At 47.8% G+C, this 23,769-nt stretch overlaps 1 protein-coding gene across 3 annotated transcripts in view; it reads right to left on the reverse strand.

Annotated features, from left to right (window-relative positions):
- Positions 1 to 23,769, reverse strand: part of LOC119957194 (spectrin beta chain, non-erythrocytic 1-like) — a 277,530-nt gene that overhangs the window by 19,155 nt on the left and 234,606 nt on the right. For all 3 annotated transcript variants that reach the window (XM_038785009.1, XM_038785026.1, XM_038785016.1), the window contains 3 exons: positions 11,076 to 11,350; positions 8,631 to 8,804; positions 4,168 to 4,210 (listed from right to left, as the gene is read on the reverse strand). In XM_038785009.1, coding sequence (XP_038640937.1) covers positions 4,168 to 4,210; positions 8,631 to 8,804; positions 11,076 to 11,350 — 492 coding nt within the window. The remainder of the gene's footprint in view (positions 1 to 4,167; positions 4,211 to 8,630; positions 8,805 to 11,075; positions 11,351 to 23,769) is intronic.

The following is a 23,769-nucleotide window of genomic DNA, read 5'->3' on the forward strand; positions in this document are numbered from 1 at the left end:
CAACCTAGGCTGTATAGCATTCTGCATGTTACCCTTCCACGTTTTGAATAATAAATCATCATTCTAAGTAACTCATCCACAGTCCTGTGAGCATCATTGCTACAGCAAGGCCACAGAACACAACATGGTACCAGGAGTGATGAACACTTAAGGAAACAGCAGAAACGACAACGGGAAATCGGCTGAAGAAGGAAACAAGAAAAAGAGGAAGATTCTTCAACCAATCTGGTAAAATACGGCCTGTGGTGACTCAACGCTATAAAAGATGATGAAGTATGAGATGGAGAGCTTAAAGGCACCCCACCAGCTTATCGGGTAACGTAGGTGAAAACTGGTGTGTCTTCAAACAGCAGTTTAAGCCCGATGTTTCAGCTCTTGGCCTGCAGGCACAGCCTGGCGAGAGGCGTATTGCATTGCTGCTAACGGTGGCAGGTCCACAAGCTATTGAAATCTACAATACATTTGCTTTTGACAGTAAAGGAGGACAGCAAGAGATACAATCAAGTGATAAAGTACTTCATTCAGCATTGCTCTCCCAAAAAGAATGAGGCTTTTGAGAGATATATTTTCTGTATGCATACCCATAAACCTGGTGATCTTTCAACAGTGTTGTCACTGACCTGAGGTTGAAGGCCCAGTCCTGCAATTTCAGAACTCTAAACTCTTCAATGATCTGTGACCAAATAGTTTTTGGAATTTCAAATGACAAGCTCTGTGAGAGATTGCTGCGGGAGGGAGGTTTGGTATTGGAAAAAGCAATTAAGATTTGTCATGCGAGTGAGTTAGCTGCACAGCAAATCAATGCACTCAGATCGAAACATTTTTATGCCAACATGGAGGAAGACTCCAGCGCTATCAGCACTATGACACAGGTCAACAAGAAATGTGGTCTCAGTGCCATTTTAAGCGGCTGAGCGGGTCCGCCATTTCATGCCAGAAATGTGGCAACCGACATGGTCCATGTCAATGTACAGCATATTGAAAAGTATGCTCCAGGTGCGGCCAAACAAATCACTTTGCGAAACAATGTTTTTCGCGTCCTTCAACAGTCCAATTCAGAGCAGTTAATGCAGTGGAGGGGATTCCTCTAGAAGAGCAGTCCGTGACTGATATAATTTCAGAAAAGAGCCAGAGCGCTGCAACCGAAACGAGTGAAGGAATCCTTCTGAATGGTCGTGAGTGGCTGGATAGGCCAGACAGCAAGTGGCAGATGGTTACTGCGGTTCACAACAAGATGTGCCGGTACTCTCACTAGATGAGAAGCAAAGGAATGTCCAGGCAAAAGATGGCAAATCCAAGGAGGCGCTGGGAGAGCCAAAGGGAATTCCAGGCTTCTGGTTAACAGTTTTCAAGAAGGCGTATATACTCAGAGACATGATACAGAAGCATGATGAGCCCACATTAAAGCATCTACAGGATGTGGACATTAAATGTTCAGAGCATACACAGCTGAGGAGCTTCACTCTGGAGTTTATGTTGAGCCAAATGAGTTTTATGAACAAGGTAATTATGAAAGCGTATCAGCTGGAATCGCGGCTTGACGAGTGGAACTTCTCATTTTGTGGCGAACCGGAAATCACGGGATGCACCGGGTGCCAGATTGACTGGAAGAAAGGAAAAAATGTCATATTCAAAAACAATAAAATTAAGCCGAAGCATTATGGTCGGAGCACTCGCATAAGGGTCACAAAAACGGTACCAAATGATTCATTCTTCAATTTCTTGTGGGCAGCACGGTAGCACAGTGGTTAGCACAGTTGCTTCACAGCTCCAGGGTCCCAAGTTAAATTCTTGGCTTGGGTCACTGTCCGTGTGGAGTCTGCATGTTCTCCCAGCGTCTGCATGGGTTTCCTCCGGGTGCTCCGGTTTCCAACCACAGTCCAAAGGTGTGCAGGTTAGGTGGATTGGCCATGATAAATTACCTTACTGTCCAAAAAGATTGAGTGGGGTTACTAGATTATGGGGATAAAGGGAATAGGGTGGGGCTTAAGTACGGTGTTCTTTCCAAGGGCCGGTGCAGACTCAATGGGGTTGAAAGGCCTTCTTCTGCATTGTAAATTCCATGATTCTTCAATCCGCCAGAAGCTCCGCAGCATGGAATGTTAAATAAAAGTTCTGTAGCAAGACTCGCTGTTGACTTTGAAATTGGTTGAATCCTGTGTGAACACATAATACTATGTGCAATGTTGTATTTTACGGGAGAAATATTTGCAGATGACATTACTCCAAATAGGAGTACCCTGATGAATCCTACGGACACTATGCAGAAGTAAGCTAAGGTTTGGATAATGAGCCGGATTTGGTGAAGCTGTTTCGCGGGAGAGATGGCAACCTCAGTGAAGGAGCCTGTGCAGCACTATGTCAGTGGTTTGGCGGGAATGACAAGGTGATGACAAGAGATGCCCAGCCTGTGCCGAACACCGAGAAATGTGAATACTCTGAGGTGGCATACACAGAAATGAACAGCAAGATTGCTGCAGCAGACACCTCAGGCGAAACTGATTTTACTCCGATTCAACTGAAAACAGAGAACATTATACCAATTCTGGAGAAACTAACTCCAGAAGCATGCAGGGAACCATCGAGGCCCCACAAAGAAGTTCAGATAGTGGACTCCCCGAGACTTGAAGCCGTTTTGCACAGGAGGAGTTTGAAGAGCAAGTGCAGGCATCTGTATGCAGCGCCACGACGACAGCTGATACAGCATCAGAATGCAGTTCAAGGTGCTGGATGACACATACATACTGTCACAAGATGAGAATGAGTCCTTACCTGGGTTAACAGCAAAAGATGATGTGTGTATAGTGCACTCGAGTGATGGGAGTCATTATCTGGGCTTCAAACACAAGATAAAGGGGCAGCGCCCAGCAATGTGGATGCCAATGCTACCCAGATACCAGAATCTGAGGCAATCCAGACACTAGAGGGTAATCCATCCCACATATCAGGGGGTGAGGCTCTGTAGCTGGTTGTTGATGGTACTGATTTAGCTACCACCACAGAGTCCTTCAGAAGCATGCTGACACGAGACGTCTCTACAGATGACCCACAACACCCTGAATCTATAGTGCAGATGGGTGCTACTAGAGTCAAACAAAGGGCGAAACGCACTCAAAAGACAGCTCGCAAAAAAGATAAGAGGAGCAGTCGCAGGTTGACCATCAAAACAAAAAAGAGGAAGAGAAGGAGAATGGGGAATACTGAGAGTCACACCGAGGACACTAAGGAAGTCGCTGTTACTGTGGCCGACAGTTCTGTATCATTGCTACAGCAAGGCCACAGAACACAGCGCCTTTTACCTCTCTTCCTCCCTTTTGTACTCTCCATCCCTCAGCCCCTCCCAGTTGATTGCCCACTCATCCACTGCCTCTTTACCATATTTGCTGATATTTTTATAATGTCTTTTTATTGAATAAGAATATAAATAGTTGGAAGAATAATAGGCCATTCAAACCTTTGAGCCTGCCTCGTCATTCAGTACAATCATGGGCAGATTTTCTACCTTAACTCCATCTTCATGCACTATTGGCATATTCCTTGATTCCTTCAGCATCCAAAAATGGCCTCAGTTTTGAATATCATTCAATGACTGAGCAACCACGTCTCTCTGGGGTACAGAATTCTAAAGATTCACAACCCTCAGAGTGAACGAGTTTCTCATCTTGGTTCACCCCTTATTCCAAGTTCTAGGCCGGGTTCTCTGGCTGCACCGGCAGGATCTCCAGACCCGCTGAAGTCAATGACCATTTGCATTGCTTGCCTATTGTGGAACCCACCGGCCAATGGTGTCCCGCCTCAACCACCAGAAAACCCACCGCGGGGGAAGGGAACGTAAAATCCCAGCCCTAGATTTCACAGCTAGGTCAAAGATGTTTCCAGAGTCTACCAATCAAGTCCTTCATGAATGTATATGTTTCAATGAGATCACCTCTCCTACCAAATTCTAAGGAGCATAGACTTGCTCAACCTCGGCTTACTGGACAATCCCCATATTTGAACTACCTAACTCCAATATGCTTTGCACTGGTATTGCAGAAAATGACATAATTAACATAAAATTACTCCAGGTATTCAAAGCTTTGAAGTTAATCAAAATTAGTGTTGATTTATTTTGATGTCACTGCTCCCAAAGGAATATTAGAATACATGAGTGTCACAATGACTTACCTCATCCTTGCCATGGAAAAGGTATTCACAGCCATTGTTCAACCTGAAATGGAAGATCAAACACAGCATGTTTAAACTGAATGCTTCCACATGTAAGTAGTTGAGCAACATCATTAAGTGTTCTATATTTAGGCTTGCAGCTACAAGCGATAATGATAGGAATACAGTTTGGAGTCACATAATGTTCATTAATAACTCAAGCTTTGCAGTCACAGTGCATTCTGTCATCTGAATTCCTCAGCTGCTTTAAAGCTTTGCAAGTCCATCTTACAAAGGTACCACTCTATATATAAATATATGGATTATTGGTGCGGTAGTTTTCCACTGGAAAACAAATAGCTAAAGTTTCTCATCTCACCAGGAAAAGGGGTGACATTTAATCAAACTTACCCCAGGTAAACCAAAATACTTCTGCCCAGAATAATTTAAAGAGAGCTTAGCACAAAAGAGCTAAAGTCCTGGGTGTTCAAGGTGGCACTATTTGCAAGGTGCCTTCACGAGTACCAAGTAATGAAAAAGTAATGGGTATACAAAACATGCCGGTCATTAGGAGTGAACAACTGCATGTCAGTCTTTCAAAAAAAACTTCAATATTAGGTATAGAATACATTGATTCAGCTCTCTTAATATAGAAATCAATAAAACATTGCAAGTTGAAATTAAAACAAATCTGACATGGGATGCTGTAATCTCAAAATGGAAACTGAGCTGAGTGAGAAATCCTAGCCCGGTCTGTAGTACTAGAGCCATAGCTCAGCACCAGAATTAGGCAATGCCACAAGGGCAGGAGTGTGTCTGGGTTCCAGACACCCTTCTGTTCATTAACAATGTCTGATTTAGCCAGAAATACACATTCCAAGCTGATCAGGAGCAAATGGTTTCGAAAATACAGTTTGTGGAGGTTTCAAAAAAGGTGACACTGGGACAGGAAATACGTTCTTAGAACATAGAATAGAACATAGAATTTACAGTGCAGAAGGAGGCCATTTGGCTCATCGAGTCTGCACCGGCCCATGGGAAGATCACCCTACCTAAGCCCACACCTCCACCCTATCCCTATAACTCAGTAACCCCACCTAACCTTTTTGGACACTAAAGGCAATTTAGCATGGCCAATCCACCTAATCTGCACATCTTTGGACTGTGGGAGGAAACCGGAGCACCCGGAGAAAACCCACGCAGACACAGAGAGAACGTGCAGACTCCGCACAGACAGTGACCCAAGCTGGAAATCGAACCTGGACCATAGAGCTGTGAAGCAACTGTGCTAACCACTGCACTACCGTGCCGCCCACGGTACGTGTCAAACACCTTGTCAAATATAATTGGGTGACATATCATGTAGCTAGATCTGACAACTGCTCATTTAATAACTGCTGCTTGTCTGACAATGCAGGACGGTGAGATGTGTCCGTGTCTGCACATTCTACCTCAGACTTCGACTGAGGTTCGACCTGCTCCTCTTTCAGATTTTCTACTTCAGTTTGATCTACTGCCACGCATAGATGTTGCTTTCAGTTTGTAAGTAAAATTTGTTCTGATTATTATATTTAGCTGTTAGAACTGAATGTCCCATTTTGTGCAGATGGAATTGTCTACCCCTTTCCTTATTGAATGCTGACTATGACTTTCTATAATCCTGTCCTTATCTGTGTGCTCATTTTTTTCCCCTCGACAGAAACAGGATTTTACTGAATTATCTTTCTGTGCACGAGTTCCAGCCCGAGCCATGAGAATTCCAATTATCCCAGGTTGGAAAAAGATCGGGCTCCAATATAGTCGATGATCAAACCTGCCACACTATCCTCTCATGCAGCACATTGCCTCCTATAACAGTAATCCCAGATTATCAAAAACAGACACTGCAAAAAATTTCAAATGCTTGCTGGAAATAATTTTTTTTAAACTGTGAAAACTGCAGCTGCACAACAATTGCAGAAGGCTGGAACTTGCTATTGGCCATCAGCTGAATTTTATGTTGCTCACTTCCAGAGATACATCACTGACACAGCCACTATTATGTTTCACCAATAAAAGACAAATATCAGTTGAAATACGAGTAGGCCATTCGGTTTCTGCCTTGAACATATTTATCGACTGAGCTTTAACAGCCCTTTGGGCTGAAGAAGTCCAAATATTCACCACCCTTTGAGTGAATAAATTCCTCCTAATCTCAATTCTAGATGGCCTGCCCCTGAGTGAGACTGGGCTTCCTGGTTCTAGACTCATCAGCCAGCGGAAACATCCTGGGCGTGATTCAACTAAAAGGGAACAAGATCCCATGGTGAATGCGTTTAGTCGCATGTTTCCGGGAGTTAGATAGGGGGCCTGAGTGGGGAACGTGTGGCTTCCATTTTGTGCACTGAGGAGCTCCTTGACACCGTTTTTAAATGGCGGGCCGATCTCCCAGGCCCCCAGCCTGACCCCTGACACCTCCCCCAATTCCTAACACACCATGGGAGGGCCCCGGCTCCCCCCGGATGTCCCCCCAACACCCGTGCAGCGCACAAGAAATGCCAGCATGGCATATTGGTAGTGCCAACCTAGCACCCTGGAAGTGCTCCTGCCAGCTGGCAATGCCACCTGGGCACCTTGGAAGTGCCAGGCTGGCACTGCCAGAATGCCAGGCAGGCACTGCCAAGGTGCCTACGTGGCACCAGCAGTGCCAGGGTACCATCCTGCCCAAAGCACCCGGGGGTTTCCAATCCCCTGGGGGACCACCACGAGAGCCGTTTGATCCCATTTGCGGAGACCAGTGCTGAACAGCGCTTGCTTGAGGTCTCCGAGGTGATCCCACGCGTCGGGTAACTTAGGAATCTGCACCTTAAAAGTGAGATGAGCTGCCTTGCTTTAATATGCAGATTTGCTCAAAAGTGATCGCGCCCACAATGTGCGGGATTAGATCGCAATATCTCACAAGATCGTGTTAGTTCTCACGAGGAGTTGCGAGCGGTGCAGATCCCGGGAGTGGGGTCTCCCGGTCGATGAGCTGGTTTTCGAGCGCAGGGTGGCCATTGGATTGCGCCCGCTATCTACATCTGTCCTCTCACACCCTGTGAGAATTTTGTAAATTTCAAGTGATCACCTCTCATTCTTCGAAGCTCGAGATAACGCAGACCCGGTTACCTCAATCTCTCATAAAACAATCCCAGCATCCCAGGGATTAGTCTGGTGAACATTTGGTGCACTCCCTCTATGGTCAGTTTGTGTGGACAGTTAATGACAAATACATATATATTGAGAAAAAATTGCACTTTGATTACTAGCTCAGACCTTCAATCTTAAAAATAAAATCCAATTTAGAATTTATTTCATAACAGCTTTTGCTTGATGCCCGACATGGCGACGATTTTTTAAAAAAAGGAATAACAGATAAGACAGACTGGGGAACTTATAAATTCTGCAACAAGTTTGCTTCAATTTTTAGATCCCACCAGTAAACTGCCACGATAGTCAACAAGAATGGTCGTGAAACCGATATTTTGAATAAGGAATGAGGGCTGAATTATTGGGGTGGCAGTAGAGGTATTGTCAATGGACTGGTAATCCAGAGACCCGGGGCAATGCTGTCTGGACCTGAATTTGAATCAGCAGATGCAATTCAACAAAAGACCTGGAATTAAAAATTGATTGTTGTAAAAACCTGTCTAGTTCACTAATGCCCTTTCGGGATGGAAATCTGCCATCCTTACCTCTCTGGCTTACATGTGACTCCAGACCCATGCAGCAATCTGCTTGGCACTTAAATGCCCTCTGAAATGGTCTTGCATGGGGCAGCATGGTAGAAGTGGATAGCACTGTTGCTTCACAGCTCCAGGGTCCCAGGTTTGATTCCTGGCTTGGGTCACTGTCTGTGTGGAGTCTGCACGTTCTCCCTGTGTCTGCGTGTGTTTCCTCCGGGTGCTCCGGTTTCCTCCCACAATTCCTGAAACGCGTGCTGATAGGGAATTTGGACATTCTGAATTCTCCCTCTGCGTACCCGAACAGGTGGCGGAATATGGTGACTCGCGGCTTTTCACAGTAACTTCATTGCAGTGTTAATGTTAGCCTACTTGTGACAATAAAGATTACTGTTATTATAAGCCACTCAGTTCAAGGGCAGTGAAGGATTGGCAATAAATGCTGACCCAGCCAGTGATGCCCACACCCAATGAATGAACTTTTTGAAAAGCACATCTTGGTGGATCCCTGTAGACTCTTCAATACACCCATGTACTCTTAATGCAAAGGAAACTATGAACTATTAATTTCAGAAATGTTTTGTTTCTTCATCATATTTGAAATTGGTCTTGCAGTCACAGCTTCGGTCTCTATTTGGGAAATGTAGTTGATGTATCTCCCTCTTCAATTCCTGTTTTCAGTTTGCACTGTATTTTTAAGCCAACCTTCAACAAGATTGTAGCTACCTCTCTACACCATGTTTGACACACCAACAGCTTCCACCTAGCAGCAAACTTACTCACCGCAGTTTAAAGACGTGTTTTTTCTTCTTGTAATCAGCAGCCACTTCACACAAAGCACCTTTCAGGTTCAGGGGATCTTCTCCATGGTACGTTACACCTGCACTACAATTCTTTGTATCCTTATAGAAGTAAAGTTCGCCGCTCTTCAGGGCACAATATAAGGTAGTCCAAGACCTAAGTTTAGATACAGCACATAAATGTACACTAATTTACATACAAACTTTCACAATTAATAAAATGGTCTTCCTAGTCCGTACAGCTCAGCATTGTATGACAACAACCTGTGTTACTATGGCACCTTTCATGTAAAGATTATCCTAAGCTGTTAATGAATAGGCATAATTAAAATGGATACTAATTCAGGAAGGGATAGAATTGTGAGTGAAAGTTTGATTAAAAAGAGAGGGTGGGAAAAGGTCTGATTGAAGCAGAGAAGGATCTTGAATTTAATCATTGGCGAATTGTGATAACGGATGATTAGGACTCTGCTTTGCCGAAAGGTGTGGCAGAAGTTTGGACCCATTGTGATCGGTGAAGAGTGGAGAAAGAGCGGACAGCAAGACCCTTTATTAGTTCAATCTGCAGGGGACAGAAGGATATCTGAAGGTTTCAGTGTCAGAATGACTGACACAGGACATGTTGTGCAGGTGTAAGTGTAGACATGATTTTCATGATAGAATGTTGGGGTTACAGTACAGCACAGGATCAAAAAGAACCCCAAGGCTATGGATTGTCTGGTTCAGCCTCGGAAAAGTGGCGGAATTGGGGTTGAATCAGGGACAAGGGAATAAAGTTTGTGAGGTGGACCTTTCCAATGTTAAGCTCGAGGATTTTGTGCTTTGAGAGGCAAAAGTAATCAGGAAACATAGGGGGCAAAGATAATGTTGGACAGGAGGAGCCGGTACCATCAGAAGTGAATTCAGCAGAGAAACATATATGTAATTTTTAAAAACTGATTTGCTTGTGATCAAGGGAAGATGTGCCGGAGAAAGTAGCATTCATTTCTACTTTTGAGGCTCCAGTCTCAAGCCTATGCACCCCCGGGAGAGATGTGATGCAAATCTCCTTCTGCACTGTCTGAACAATGAGGGAAAATTTCCTCAATGCACCATGCAATGAAATTGTCAATCGGTTTCGAAAAATTTGGTTTATGATTTAATTGACACATAATCTTTCCTTATTGGGTTAAACTAATCTTTTGATGAATATCCCCAATGTATGTATTAAGAACTATGGGCAGGTTTCTCCATTGCCCGACACCTATATCGTAATCGGTGATCGGGCAGAAAATCCCTTCCGATGCCCAAAATGGACAGCGCTGGTTTGATGCCGGTTTTTGAGTCTCCGCACCCTCTGAAATGGTGACATCATGCCCGCATCCTGTTGGAACGGCGTTGGCACGTCATCAGAAGGCCCTCCCCCGATGCTCCGCCCCGATTGGCTGTGTTTCCAACCGCGCGGTTGATGTGTGGTCTGAGCGGTCGGGAACCCTGTGTGGCGGCCGTGGAGGGGGCTTCCGCAAAGGCTGGGGTGACTGGTGGGGGGTGGCCAAGAGTTGTCCTGTCGGGCTGTATTTGGCAGGCCGGGTCCACGCACAGCCGGCGCAATGTTGTACGGCGCGACCATTGCAGGTCGCCACCATGTGCATTCGCAGCCATGGACCCGGCCATTCTCCAGGTGTTTTTGGCATGAGAGCTGGGGGTTTTACCCAGCGCCGCTTCTACCACCTCACCAGTCCTGGAAGCGGTGAGAGTTCAGCGCCAATTTTGGCATTGTAAAACGCCACAGTTCCCACACCAGCGTCAGCACTTAGCCGCAGAAACGGAGAATCCAGCCCTATTTGTATGTTGAATCAGCCGTGCCTGAACTATTTTTGAGTTATTTAAATTGTCAACCCAGTGCCAAATTATGGACAGTTCTCTTTTATTAATATGCACCACAAATGACTTGCAATCAGAAAAACTTGCATTTATTTGGTGCTTTTCATGACCTGACAGTTCAGAGGTCCTTACAGCCTATGAGGTACTTTTTGCAGTGTAGTCACTGTTGTAATGTAGGAAATGCAGCAGCCTATTTGTGCACAGCGAGCTCCCACAAACGGCAATATGATAATAACCAGATCATCTATGTTTGTGCCAATGATTGCGGGATAAATATGAGCCAGAACACTGGGGATAACTCACACGCATTTCATCAAAAGATTTGTCTGGGATCTTGTAAGGGGGTTTAACATTTCATCTGAAGGACAGCACCTCTGACAGTGCAGCACTCCCTCAAGTACTGCACTGGACTGAGTTGCACTCAGGTTCTGAACTGGTCCTTCAAGCCACAACCCACTGACTTGGAGGCCAGACCCCTGCCAACTGAGCCATAGAGTAAGATGTGAATCGTATTCAGACTCGGATCCCACAAATTGAAAAACATTGCAGTGCTGGAAATACTCACCTGTTTGATGCTTTCCTGTTAGGTCCTTCTAGTTCATGTTTACGTGTAAGGTACCCTTCCAGCTGGGCAGCATCTTCACTTGAAGTCCAAATGGGGAGTGTGGATGAAACTCTCCGCTTCTCAATTTCCAACTCTGCCAATATCAGGGGTGGTGGTCTGGAAGCCCTCTCGCGGGACTTCTCTTCAAACTCTGATTTATCTTCACTCTCTAATGTCTTTTCCTCTGGGCTGTCAGTACCATTTACCAAGCCAGACAAATCTTCTGATGTGGTTACCTATGGAAGGTTGGAGATAATGTGAGAGACTTAACTTGGGAGCATAAAAAAAAAATCACCTGCAAGTTAGATCGTGTTACTGTGAACAACACTGGTTTTAGTAGTTACAGATGATCAACAATCTACATAATCAGTTATACCCAGGATGAAAAGTTATAAATTAGCCATGTAGTAAGTAACAGAGAGAGTAATATCAAGTAAGATTTACACTAAATTAAATCTGATTTCATATTAATGTGTTCATATGCAATTCCTTTGTCCACAATTTTAACTCAGCCATTTCGGAGGGTCGGTGCAGACTCGATGGGCTGAATGGCCTCCTTCTGCACTGTAATGATTGTTTGATTCTACATCCAGAAACAAAATGCTTTGCAGCACAGAAAGAAGCTCTTTGGCCCATCGTGTCTGTAACGGCCATCAAACACATATCTATTTTTTAAAAATAAATTTAGAATACCCAATTGGGGCAGCACGGTGGCCTAGTGGTTAGCACAACCGCCTCACGGCGCTGAGGTCCCAGGTTCGATCCCGGCTCTGGGTCACTGTCCGTGTGGAGTTTGCACATTCTCCCCGTGTCTGCGTGGGTTTCGCCCCCACAACCCAAAAATGTGCAGAGTAGGTGGATTGGCCACACTAAATTGCCCCTTAATTGGAAAAAATAATTGGCTAATCTAAATTTATAAAAAAAAAAGAATACCCAATTAATTTCTTCCAATTATGGAACAATTTAGTGTGGTCAATCCACCTGCCCTGCACATCTTTGGACTGTGGGAGGAAACCGGAGCACCCGGAGGAAACCCACGCACACAGGGGGAGGACGTGCAGACTCCACACAGACAGTGACCCAGCCGGGAATCGAACCTGGGACCCTGGAGCTGTGAAGCATTTATGCTAACCACCATGCTACCCTGCTGCCCCATAGTCGTCAACCTTAAGTCAAGGGTATCTATCCCGTTATAAAATAGGTAGGCGGCTAAATTCAATAGCCATGAATCCTTGTTCACATGACCTCAACACAACTGGTAAAGGTCCATGAATGTATCTTCAAATGACGAGACCCCATCAACTGCTAACCTGACAGACTGCAGCCTAAAGTTGATTTTGGCTTTGTTTTGAGGAGAAGGAAAGTCTGCTTGTGAGGAAGACAGCAGACTTTCTGCATCATAGAACATACAGTGCAGAAGGAGGCCATTCGGCCCATTGAGTCTGCATCGTCCTACATTAAGTCCTCACTTCCACCCTATCCCTGTAACCCCTCCTAAACCTTTTGGACACTAAGGGCAATTTTGCATGGCCAATCCACCTAATCTGCATGTCTTTGGACTGTGGGAGGAAACCAGAGCACCAGGAGGAAACCCACGCAGACACAGGGAGAATGTGCAGACTCCGCACAGACAGTGACCCAGCGAGGAATCGGACCTGGGACTCTGGCGCTGTGAAGCCACAGTGCTATCCACTTGTGCTACTGTGCTGTCCATTGTGCTACCCAAACCGTGCAGTCCATCACCATTAGCTGCTCTATAAGTTGCACTACATTCGGGAATTGAGTAGCTGCGAGTGTTCCTGAAGCCAGCCTGAAAAGCAGTGCAAGGTTCATCGATTGTTTCTCGAAGCAGCGCTGAGACACCAACCCTATAACCAGGACGGAATTTCAAGGACTCCACCATCTATCCTTTTCACTTTGAACCACTGACTTTTATTCTATGGCGGAATCCCTCTGCTGTTACCTTTTTTGGATTTGTGTGTGTGTCTCTGTGTGTGTGTGTTTGTGAGAGATACCTTTATATTTTAGATTGTATGTTGATAGCTGTGGCCTTTCTATTTAACAAGGTTGGTTTTATAATGAACTAATAATTTTGTTGTTTATGGAAGTGGTCATTGAATGGTTATTCTGAGACGAACAGGTAAAGCACATATTTGTCCACATACCGAGCTGGATGTTGTGACCTGAGGAGTAGTGAAACTCGAGACAGACATTGCACTCCTCCCAATCCAATTGCAACACACCTTTAATATCTTCTTATGTGGCCCAGTGTAACATTTTGTTTTATAATGCTTCTGTGAACTGCCTTATAACATCTTATTATGTAAAAGGGGCAATGTGAATTTAAGTTGTTATTATAACCTTCCTCCTTTTATTCTTTCCCAGTTTATACATCTCTCCATGGCTACTTGCCCTCAACATTACTCTCAACAGGTCCCCATTGGTGTACAAGAACTTCCACTTAACTCTTCTTTTGGTGAGGCATGTTTTGTTCCCCACAGAATGCTGTTGATTGAATCACCAGCTTAGTACTGCTGCTGGCATGACAGTGTCTGCGAATATTGCCAACAGCCAATCATTTGACAATTTGTCCGCGACGTCTGTACAGGCATGCAAAACATTAACATGCCAATACCTGTGCTAAAAATAACAGACAATGGAATGTCACGCAAACATGATCAGGGTTCATTTATTAATATCACTGACAGTAATCTCTAGCTATATATTAGTTAAGTTTATATGCTGTGAAGGCCACAAATGCTTCAGTGAATGGAAAATATGATACTGCAGACTGTTGCACTCCAGCAAGTATCAGTAATAGGTTTGGGTGAGTGGGATGAATATGCTGTGTTTGTAAACATAGTGAGTGGAAGGCTGTTTTTGAATCATTTACAGGTTGTATGACAAATCTGTTTAGTTTGAGTTGTTGCGATACTGAGTGCCCGCTGGATCTCACTCACTGGTGCACATATTGTAGGAGTTAGCTGCGAGAGTGACCATGTTTCTTATGTTAAATAATGAAAACTGAAACCATACCATATTTACTTGGTCCAAATTTTCTTCTTTAGGCTAAAAATCCAATAAGGGTCATGTTTAGTGTGGAGGAGTTCGTGCTTTGCAACCATTTTTTCATTCCTTCACGGGATATGGACATCGCTGGCTGGGCCTGATTGTCCATGTGGGCCTGATTGTCCATGTGGGCCTGATTGACCATGTGGGCCTGGAATCACATGGAGGCCAGACCAGGTAAAGATGGCATTTACATCCCTGAAGGGCATTAGTGAAGCAGATTTTTATTAGATTCACATTTCATCATCTGCCATGTCAGAATTCGAACCCGGGCCTCCAGAGGATGACCATGGGTCACTGGACAAGACCACTGCCTCCCCTGCCGTGCCCACTGCCATTCAGACAGGCAGCAGGCAAAGGCATGCTGTCTCCCCATTCACCTGAGGAGTTCAAGTAGGGCCTGTGCTGCTGGCTACCTAAACACTCAGCAGGGAGTTGCACTCACAACTGCTGACAGTGCGTGCTGCAGCCAGCCTGCACCTCTTAAAGACAGTCTGTCCCTCTTAAAGGGGAGCTGCACTCGGTCCTCTTCTTGTGGAGGAGAGCTGGTTTCCTGCACTTACACTAGGTGCAAGTAGGAACTGCATAAATGAAGCTCCAAGGAAGAGCGTGAGCTCTGAGATATATGACTGTGATGCTGGATGCCTTAGTGGTAGAGATGGACAAGAGAAGAGATTGCATTTCTGTGGTCTTGGTGGGGGCGGAAACGATAGTGCATGTACCAGCTTGCTGAAGGGGGAGATCGCAGAGAATTCTGTTCCAGGGACTCAGGTGAGGATTTTGATGGGGTGGTATACTGGAGAATGCTGATTAGGATGTACACTGAGATATATGCTTGGCCAGCCAGATAGTTTCCTTTCCCTATCAAGCAGCATGAAGGAGTCCAGTTTCTGTAAAAAATGGTACTTGGAATTAGATTCCTGGATTCCCAATCTCAATGCCCCAATTTTCACCAGCGCTGGTAGAGGCACATCCTGGACCTCCATAATTTCGTGGAGTTGGGGCAGCTTTTAAAGGAATCATGGTTCGCAGGACCCCAAAGGTGTCATGAAGCACAGGCAGGGTGAGGAAACATTTTGAAAAGCAAATTCAAAAGATCTTACCTAGCCAATCTTTGTCCTTCTACCCGCCCCCATGTCTTATAATACTCCCCATGCCAAGCTATGGCATTTCCATGCCCATTCATCCCCGATATAGTTTGAACAGAACAACAAATTCAATGGTAACAATACGATGTGCGAAAAGGCTTTTAAAAAGTCATTCATTCACCATTTTATTTTCTTACAAAAACTTTCACTGCAGCCTTATAAAAGTCTCAATCATCCAGATCATTGAAATATCATCAGCTGAAACCGCAAGCATTTGACAACTCTTTATCTTGTGTAAATAACTATAATTGACAAAATAGATCAGAGGGCAAGGGTGTCAATCAAGCACTGTTTTCCTTGGGGAACAGCTGTTTGGTTAGACCAATACATTTCTGGGCATCAGCCAAGCCTCATTATGTATTTTGGACTGAGAGCACAGACATCCATTAGAGGATGAAACAGCTACACCCCAGAAAAAACCTTGCTTGAGTACTCCTAACCTTTAATTTTTTTTCAATAATCATTTTTGTCACAAGTAGGCTTACATTAACACTGCAATGAATTCACTGTGAAAAGCCCCTAGTTGCCACATTCCGATGCCTGCTCGGGCTCACAGAGGGAGAATTCAGAATCTCCAATTCATCTAACAGCACGTCTTTCGGGACTTGTGGGAGGAACCCAGAGCACCCAGAGGAAACCCACAGACACAGGGAGAATGTGCAGACTCCACATGAACAGTACCCAATCCGGGAATGGAAACTGGGATCCTGGAGCTGTGAAGCAACAGTGCTAAAAATTTATACCATGGTATACATTAATGACATAGACTATAAGAATAATAATAACCGCTTATTGTCACAAGTAGGCTTCAATGAAGTTACTGTGAAAAGCCCCTAGTCGCCACATTCCGGCGCCTGTTCGGGGAGGTCAGTACGGCAATTGAACCCGTGCTGCTGGCATTGTTCTGCATTGCAAGCCAGATATTTAGCCCACTGTGCTGTATAGTGGGTTCATGAGGATAGAAGTGCCATAGATTGACACTGACATAGACAGTACAAGTAGCCATGGGGGTTGGGTGGGAAGTGTGATAGTATGACTAGGGGTATTACGGTACCTGGGAGTGTGAGCTGCTATTGGTGCAGAAGGCTCGCTGCCCATTGGCCCAAGTGTTGTCTTGCATTGGTAGAGAGGAAGGTAGCTCCGCCTACGAGGCGGAGTATAAGAACCCGTGTTTCCCAGCAGCCATCGTTCTTTCTGTACTCCTGCTGCTGGGCACACTTCTTGTAGATTAAATCCTTTGATTCGGACTACTTCGTTTCCGTGTCCATTGATTGCGCATCAATATAATCTACAAGATTTTAAAGGATGGAGCTCCGCATCAACCTGGAGTGTCTACGACTCAGCCCCCACCCAGCGAATGCAGCAGCCACATTTAAGCACTGGCTAGCTTGTTTCAACAGCTACCTTAGTACGGCGGAAAACGTACCGACGAAGGAGCAGAAACTACACATCCTCCACTCGTGCGTCGGCACAGCCATCTACACGATCATCGAGGACACGACAGACTACGACGTGGCTATGGACCTGCTCAAAGGACACTTCATCCGGCCGGTAAATCAAGTCTATGCTCGGCACTTACTAGCCACAAGGCAGCAGATCCCTGGTGAGTCACTGGCCGATTTTTATCGTGCCCTCCTGATGCTGGGGAGGAACTGCGGCTGCCCACAAGTGTCTGCTAATGAGCACACGGAACTCCTCATCCGAGACGCCTTTGTTGCAAGAATGCAGTCCTTGCAGATCCGCCAGAGACTATCAGAAAGAGAAACCTTGAACCTCACGGAGGCACGGACCCTCGTTACCTCCCTAGATGTCGCAAACAGAAACACACGCTCGTACGCTCCCGACCGCGCAGCGGCCCCCTGGGCAGCATGGAACTCAGCGTCTCTCCCCCCCACGGACTCGGACTCCCTCCAGGCCTGCGTCGCAGGGCGCCCCGAAAAACCCGCGGGGCCCTGCTGTTATTTTTCCGGCCAGGCGAAGCACCCCCAAAAACGTTGCCGAGCCGTTCTGCAACCTGCAAGGGCTGTGGGAAGAAAGGCCACTTTGTGGCCGTCTGCTAGGCCAAGGCGGTCACTGCGGTCCAGGGCAGCGACCACGGGACTTCCCCTTCTCTCTCTCTCCAAGGGCCCCATGCGGCCCGCGAACCTCGCTGCCCCCATTCCCCAACGCCACGTGCGACCCCCGGGCGCTGCCATTTTGTGCCTCCGACGCCACGTGCGGGGGACGGGCGCCGCCATTTTGTCCACCCCCACCATGTACGACCGATGGACACCGCCATCTTGGATCAGCTCCGAGGACCCCATGGGTGACTACTCACTGCCCGATGAAGACTCCAATTATCTGCCATGACTCACTTCAGTCACTCTGGACCAGTCTCGACCCCGCACCCTCTCTACGGCAACAACAAAGATATTGCTCAACGGCCACAAGACGAACTGTCTGCTGGACTCCGAGAGACCGGAGAGTTTTGTCCACCCCACCACGGTAAGACGCTGCGCTCTCCCTGTCTACCCGGTCAAGCAACAAATTGCCCTGGACTCGGGCTCCCATTCAGTACAGATCACGGGGTGTTGTCTAGCGGACCTCATGATCCTGGGGAGGGAGTTTAAAAATTACAGACTCTATGTCCTCCCCAACCTCTGCGCGGCCGCACTCCTGGGGTTAGACTTCCAATGTAACCTCCAGAGACTAACATTTAAATTTGGTGGCCCCATGCCTCCCCTCAGTCTTGCAGCCTCGCGACCCTCAAAGTCGATCCCCGTCCTTGTTTGCAAACCTCACCCCGGATTGCAAACCTGTCGCCGCCAGGAGCCGATGGTACAGTGCCCAGGACCGGATCTTCATCAGGTCCGAGGTCCAACGGCTTCTGAAGGAAGGGGTCATCGAAGCCAGCAACAGCCCCTGGCGAGCACAAGTTATGGTATAAAGACCGGAGAGAAGAATAGAATGGTCATAGACTACAGTCAGACCATCAACAGGTTTACGCAGCTGGACGTGTACCCTCTCCCCCATATATCCGACTTGGTCAACAGGATCGCGCAGTACAAGGTCTTCTCCACGGTGGACCTCAAGTCTGCCTACCACCAGCTCCCCATCCGCGCAAGCGATTGCACGTACACTGCATTCGAAGCGGACGGGCGGCTCTACCACTTTTTAAGGGTTCCCTTCGGTATCACAAACGGGGTCTCGGTCTTCCAAAGGGAGCTGGACCGCATGGCCGACCAATACGGTTTACGGGCAACCTTCCTGTATCGCAATAATGTCACCATCTGCGGCCACAATCAGCAGGACCTTGACACCAATCACCATAAATTCATCCAAACCGAAAGCTCCTGAATCTGACTTACAACAAGGACAAAGGCGTGTTTAGCACCGACCGCCTAGCCATCATCGGCTATGTAGTGCAAAATGGAGTGATAGGCCCCGCCCCGGAACGCATGTGCCCCTGATGGAGGTCCCCTCCCCCACTGCCCCAAACCCCTCATTTTTCTCATATTACGCCCAGTGGGTCCCCAATTACGCTGACAAAGCCCATCCCCTCATCCAATCAGCCACGTTCCCCCTGTCGATAGAGGCCCGCCAGGCCTTCAGCCGCATCAAAGCGGACATTGCAAAGGCCACGATATGCGCTATTGACGAGTCCCTCCCCTTCCAAGTCGAGAGCGACGTGTCCGATGTAGCTCTGGCAGCCACCGTCAAACAAGCGGGCAGACCCGTGGCCTTCTTCTCCCGTACCCTCCATGCTTCCGAAATCCGCCACTCCTCGGTCGAGAAGGAAGCACAGGCCATAATAGAAGCTGTGCGACATTGGAGGCACTATCTGGCCGGCAGGAGGTTCACCCTCCTCACAGACCAACGGTCAGTGGCTTTCATGTTCGATAATTCACAGAGGGGCAAGGTAAAGAACGACAAGATTGTGTGGTGGAGGATCGAATTGTCCACATACAACTATGACATCTTGTATCGTCCTGGGAAGCTGAACGAGCCTCCCGGCGCCCTGTCCCGCGGCACCTGTGCCAACGCACAAGTGGACCGCCTTCGAACCCTCCACGCGGACCTCTGCCACCCAGGGGTCACCCGCTTCTTTCACTTTGTAAAGATCCGCAACCTGCCCTACTCCATCGAGGAGGTCAGGACAGTGACTAGGGACTGCCACATCTGCGTGGAGTGCAAGCCGCACTTCTACCGCCCCGAAACAGCACATCTGATAAAGGCTTCCCGCCCCTCTGAATGCCTCAGCATGGATTTCAAAGGTCCCCTCCCCTCTACCAATCGCAACACGTACTTCCTCAACGTGATTGACGAGTACTCCCGCTTCCCGTTCGCCATCCCCTGCCCCGACATGACCACACCCACCATCATTAAAGCCCTCCACACCATTTTCTCCCTGTTCGGATTCCCCGCATACATTCACAGCGATCAGGGGTCCTCCTTTATGAGTGACTAACTGCGTCAATTTCTGCTCAGCAAGGGCATTGCCTCCAGCAGGACGACCAGTTATAACCTCCGGGGTAACGGACAAGTCGAGAGGGAGAACGGTACGGTCTGGAAGACCGTCCTGCTGGCCCTACGGTCCAGAAATCTCCCAGTCCCCCGCTGGCAAGAGATCCTCCCAGACGCCCTCCACTCAATCCGGTCACTGCTTTGTACATCTACCAATCAAACGCCTCACGAACGCCTTCTTGTTTCCCCCAGGAAGTCTTCCTTAGGGGCCCCACTCCCGAACTGGCTGGCTGCCCCCGGGTCCATCCTGCTCCGGAAACACGTGCGGGTGCACAAGTCGGACCCGTTGGTTGAGAGGGTCCAGCTGGTTCACGCGCACCCGCAGTACGCGTATGTGGGGTATCCCGACGGCCAACAGGACACGGTCTCCCTACGGGATGTGGCACCCGCCGGATCCCCACCATCGTCCCCGGCGCCAGCCCCCCCACCCTCCCCTCCAGCCGCAACTGCTTCCGGAAGGCGCTCCCCTCCCTGGCCCGCCAACCCCCTTACCCACGCCACCTAGAGAACCAGATGCCCCTCGCCCGGCCCTCATCTCCACCTGGAGTGCGGACGCAGCCACAAGGACCGGATCATCGCTCCCGGAGTCACGGACGCCCGCATCTCCAACGTCTCCAGCGAAGCTCCGCAGGTCGCAGAGGACGTTAAGGCCCCCGATCGGCTGATCGAGTCAATGTGAACTGTTAATGGACTTTTTTTTGCTTGTTCTCTCATTTTTCCTACTCTGTAAATAGTTACCATGTTCTAACACATCCCTGTATATAGTTACGGGCCAGCGTGCAGCCACCGTGGGAGAGGTATGATCCCACGTCACTAGTCATACTACCAGTCTCTTATCCCACTCACACGGGATACCCCCCCCTCATTCCCCGTCTTCTCAAGAGGCACACGCCACCCCCCGGGTTCCTTTCTCAACAAGGGGTGAGTGTGGTAGTATGACTAGGGGTATTACGGTACCTGGGAGTGTGAGCTGCTATTGGTGCAGAAGGCTCACTGCCCATTGGCCCCAGTGTTGTCTTCTCATTGGTCGCGAGGAAGGTAGCTCCGCCTACGAAGCGGAGTATAACAACCCGTGTTTCCCAGCAGCCAGGTCCTTTCTGTACTCCTGCTGCTGGGCACACGTCTTGTAGATTAAAGCCTTCGATTCGGACTACTCCTTCGTTTCCGTGTCCATTGATTGCGCATCAGGAAGTATGAGGTGGGATGGAACAGGAGCATGGGATTGTGTGGGCGTGAGTGGGTATGAGGTGTGAGGGCTGGAGGGCAGTTCATTGTGTGTTCCTCTCATTATGGGCATGGTAGCACAGTGGTTAGTAATGTTGCTTCACAACGCCAGCGTTCCGGATTTGATCCCCACTTGGGTCACGGTCTGTGTGGAGTCTGCATGTTCTCCCTGTGTCTGCGTGGGTTTCCTGTGGATGCTCCGGTTTCCTCCCACAAGTCCCAAAAGACGTGTTTGTTAGGTGAATTGGACATTCTGAATTCTCCCTTTGTGTACCCGACCAGGCGCCGGAATGTGGCGCCTATGGGCTTTTCACAGTCACTTAATTGTAGTGTTAATGTTAGCCTACTTGTGACACTAATAAAGATGATTATTATTATTACAGCACTGAGGACGGCCTTTCAAACAGCTAAACTCAGCATCCAGCATCCTCTCGGGCTGCTTCCAATTCTTTCCAGAGATGGCCAGTCCCAACACCCCTGACTCCCCCATCCCCGAATGAAAATCCCATACTTGCTGGCATTTCATAAAACATGAGGTCCAGGCCAGGAAATTTCTCAAATTCCACTATCTGGCATCTAGGATGAGTTTCCAGCCTATCATGTGCAATTCTGAGCAATGCTTTTTGGAAAAGATGCCAAGTCCTTGGAGAGGGTACAGGGGAGCTTTACCAGGATGATACCAAGGCTGAGGGAGTTCAGTGTTCAGTCATATGGAGAGATTAATGAAATTTGGATTATTCTCCTGAAAGCAAAGAAGGTTAAGGAGAAACCTATTAAAAGGTACTCAAAATTATTAGGTGTCAAAAGGGAACAAGTGGAACTATTTCCTCCAGCAGAGATTATAGATTTGGCAAAAGAACTAGTGGTGAAATGAGGAGAAACCTCTTCACACAGAGGGCTCGATCTTCCAGCTGCGCTGCGCTGGAAAAGCATCTCGCCATGGCGCAGCGTTGCTGTGAAAGCCTGGAGACCCCGCTCCCAGGATCTACTTGGCACACAGCGCCTCGCGTTATTCAATGCAATCTCACGAGAGGTTGCAAGAGGAATCCCGCCCGCAATAGGCGGGATCAGTTTTTGGCAAACTTGCACATCAGAGTGAGGCAGTAAGGACTTACAGTAAGTCCTTCAAAGGACCTGCTTCTGTGCTATTTGATGCTTTGATACGATTCGACAAGTAAAGATTTTACTTTCACAGAATGTGCAGATTCCTAAGGTACCTGAGGCTTTGGGATTCAATCTCTTCACCTCAGGGACCTCGGGCAAGTATTGTTTGGTACTGGTCCCCACAAATGGGGACCAGATGGAACGGCACTTGTGGGGTTTTCCGAGGGGATTGGAGGTCCCCAGTTCCATACCCTTTGGGACGGGTTGCTCCCTGGCACTGCTGGTGCCACCTGGGTAACCTGGCAGTGCCAGCCTGGCACCATGACAATGCCACCTGGGTGCCAGTCTGGCACTGCCAAGGTTCCCAGGTGGCACTGCCAGCTGGCAGGACCCTCCCATGTTGCGTTCAGGCTGCAGGGAGGTCAGAGATTTTTTTTTGTGGATCCGGGATCAGGACACCATTTAAAAATAGCGTCCCGATCTATTGTTACAACGGGAAGTTCCGGCGAGCAGAGCTCCCTGTTGTAAAAAACTATGTGCAGCCTCGGTTGCGCTTTTACTGTTTAGGCCACTTATTCAAAGTGAGTCGCATTGAGTAGGCACATGTTTCTCGGCACTGCGAGTGCCGGGAAACATGCGGCTAAACACACTCGCTAAAGGACTTTGTTCCCTTTTGGGAAGATCGTGCCCAGAGGGTTTTTAATGTGTTTACCGAAAGGGTGGTGGATTCAATTTCTATTGGAACCTTTAAAAGGCAATTGGTCAGGTAGGCAGGATTAATTTGTAAGGTTGTGTGTGGAACTCCTTCAAAGGACCTGCTTCTGTGCTATATGATGCTTTGATACGATTCGACAAGTAAAGATTTTACTTTCACATAATGTTTCAATGAAGTACAGGGTACGTACAGTATTTTAATCGCTGCATATTTTAGTTGATCGCAACAAGAATCATTTTTTTTTAAATGTCCTTATTTTGGAGTTGATGACTTCACATCGAAGAAATAATGGCACAGTGGGCTAAACAGCTGGCTTGTAATGCAGAACAAGGCAGCAGCACGGGTTCAATTCCCGTACCGGCCTCCCGAACAGACACCGGAATGTGGCGACAATGGGCTTTTCACAGTAACTTCATTGACGCCTACGTATGACAATCAGCGATTATCATTATATTATTATTAATGTGTACGATTCTCTGGCCGCATTGTGCTTGAATGAGAGCACAACGCAGCCGGAGAGTCCTGGGAGAGGCCTCCAGCAGGCTGCCCGGCAGTCTCCGCACCTCACAGGATTCACCCAAGTCCCACGAGGTGTCGGAATCGGAACTCAGCCCAAAAAGAGCGGGACCAAAAAGCGTGCACTGATGTAGGTCTTAAACCTACTTGAGGCCTACCAATCCGGGATCAACCGGCAGCCTTGATTTACTGGCCTCCCGAGGGAGGCTGCAGCCAGTGAAGATCAATACTGATCCACAAGAACGTGGACCAGGCGGGATGGCACCTGGGCGTCTCCCAGGCCATCAGAGACCCATGGGTGGTCAGGGTCAGTGCCAGGTGGCCCCCTGGCCCTCCCCCTGGAACCTGGGCACTTTGGCACTGCCCAGATGGCACT

Source organism: Scyliorhinus canicula, chromosome 2 (assembly GCF_902713615.1).
Source record: "Scyliorhinus canicula chromosome 2, sScyCan1.1, whole genome shotgun sequence".
In the NCBI taxonomy this organism is placed as follows: Eukaryota; Metazoa; Chordata; class Chondrichthyes; order Carcharhiniformes; family Scyliorhinidae; genus Scyliorhinus; species Scyliorhinus canicula.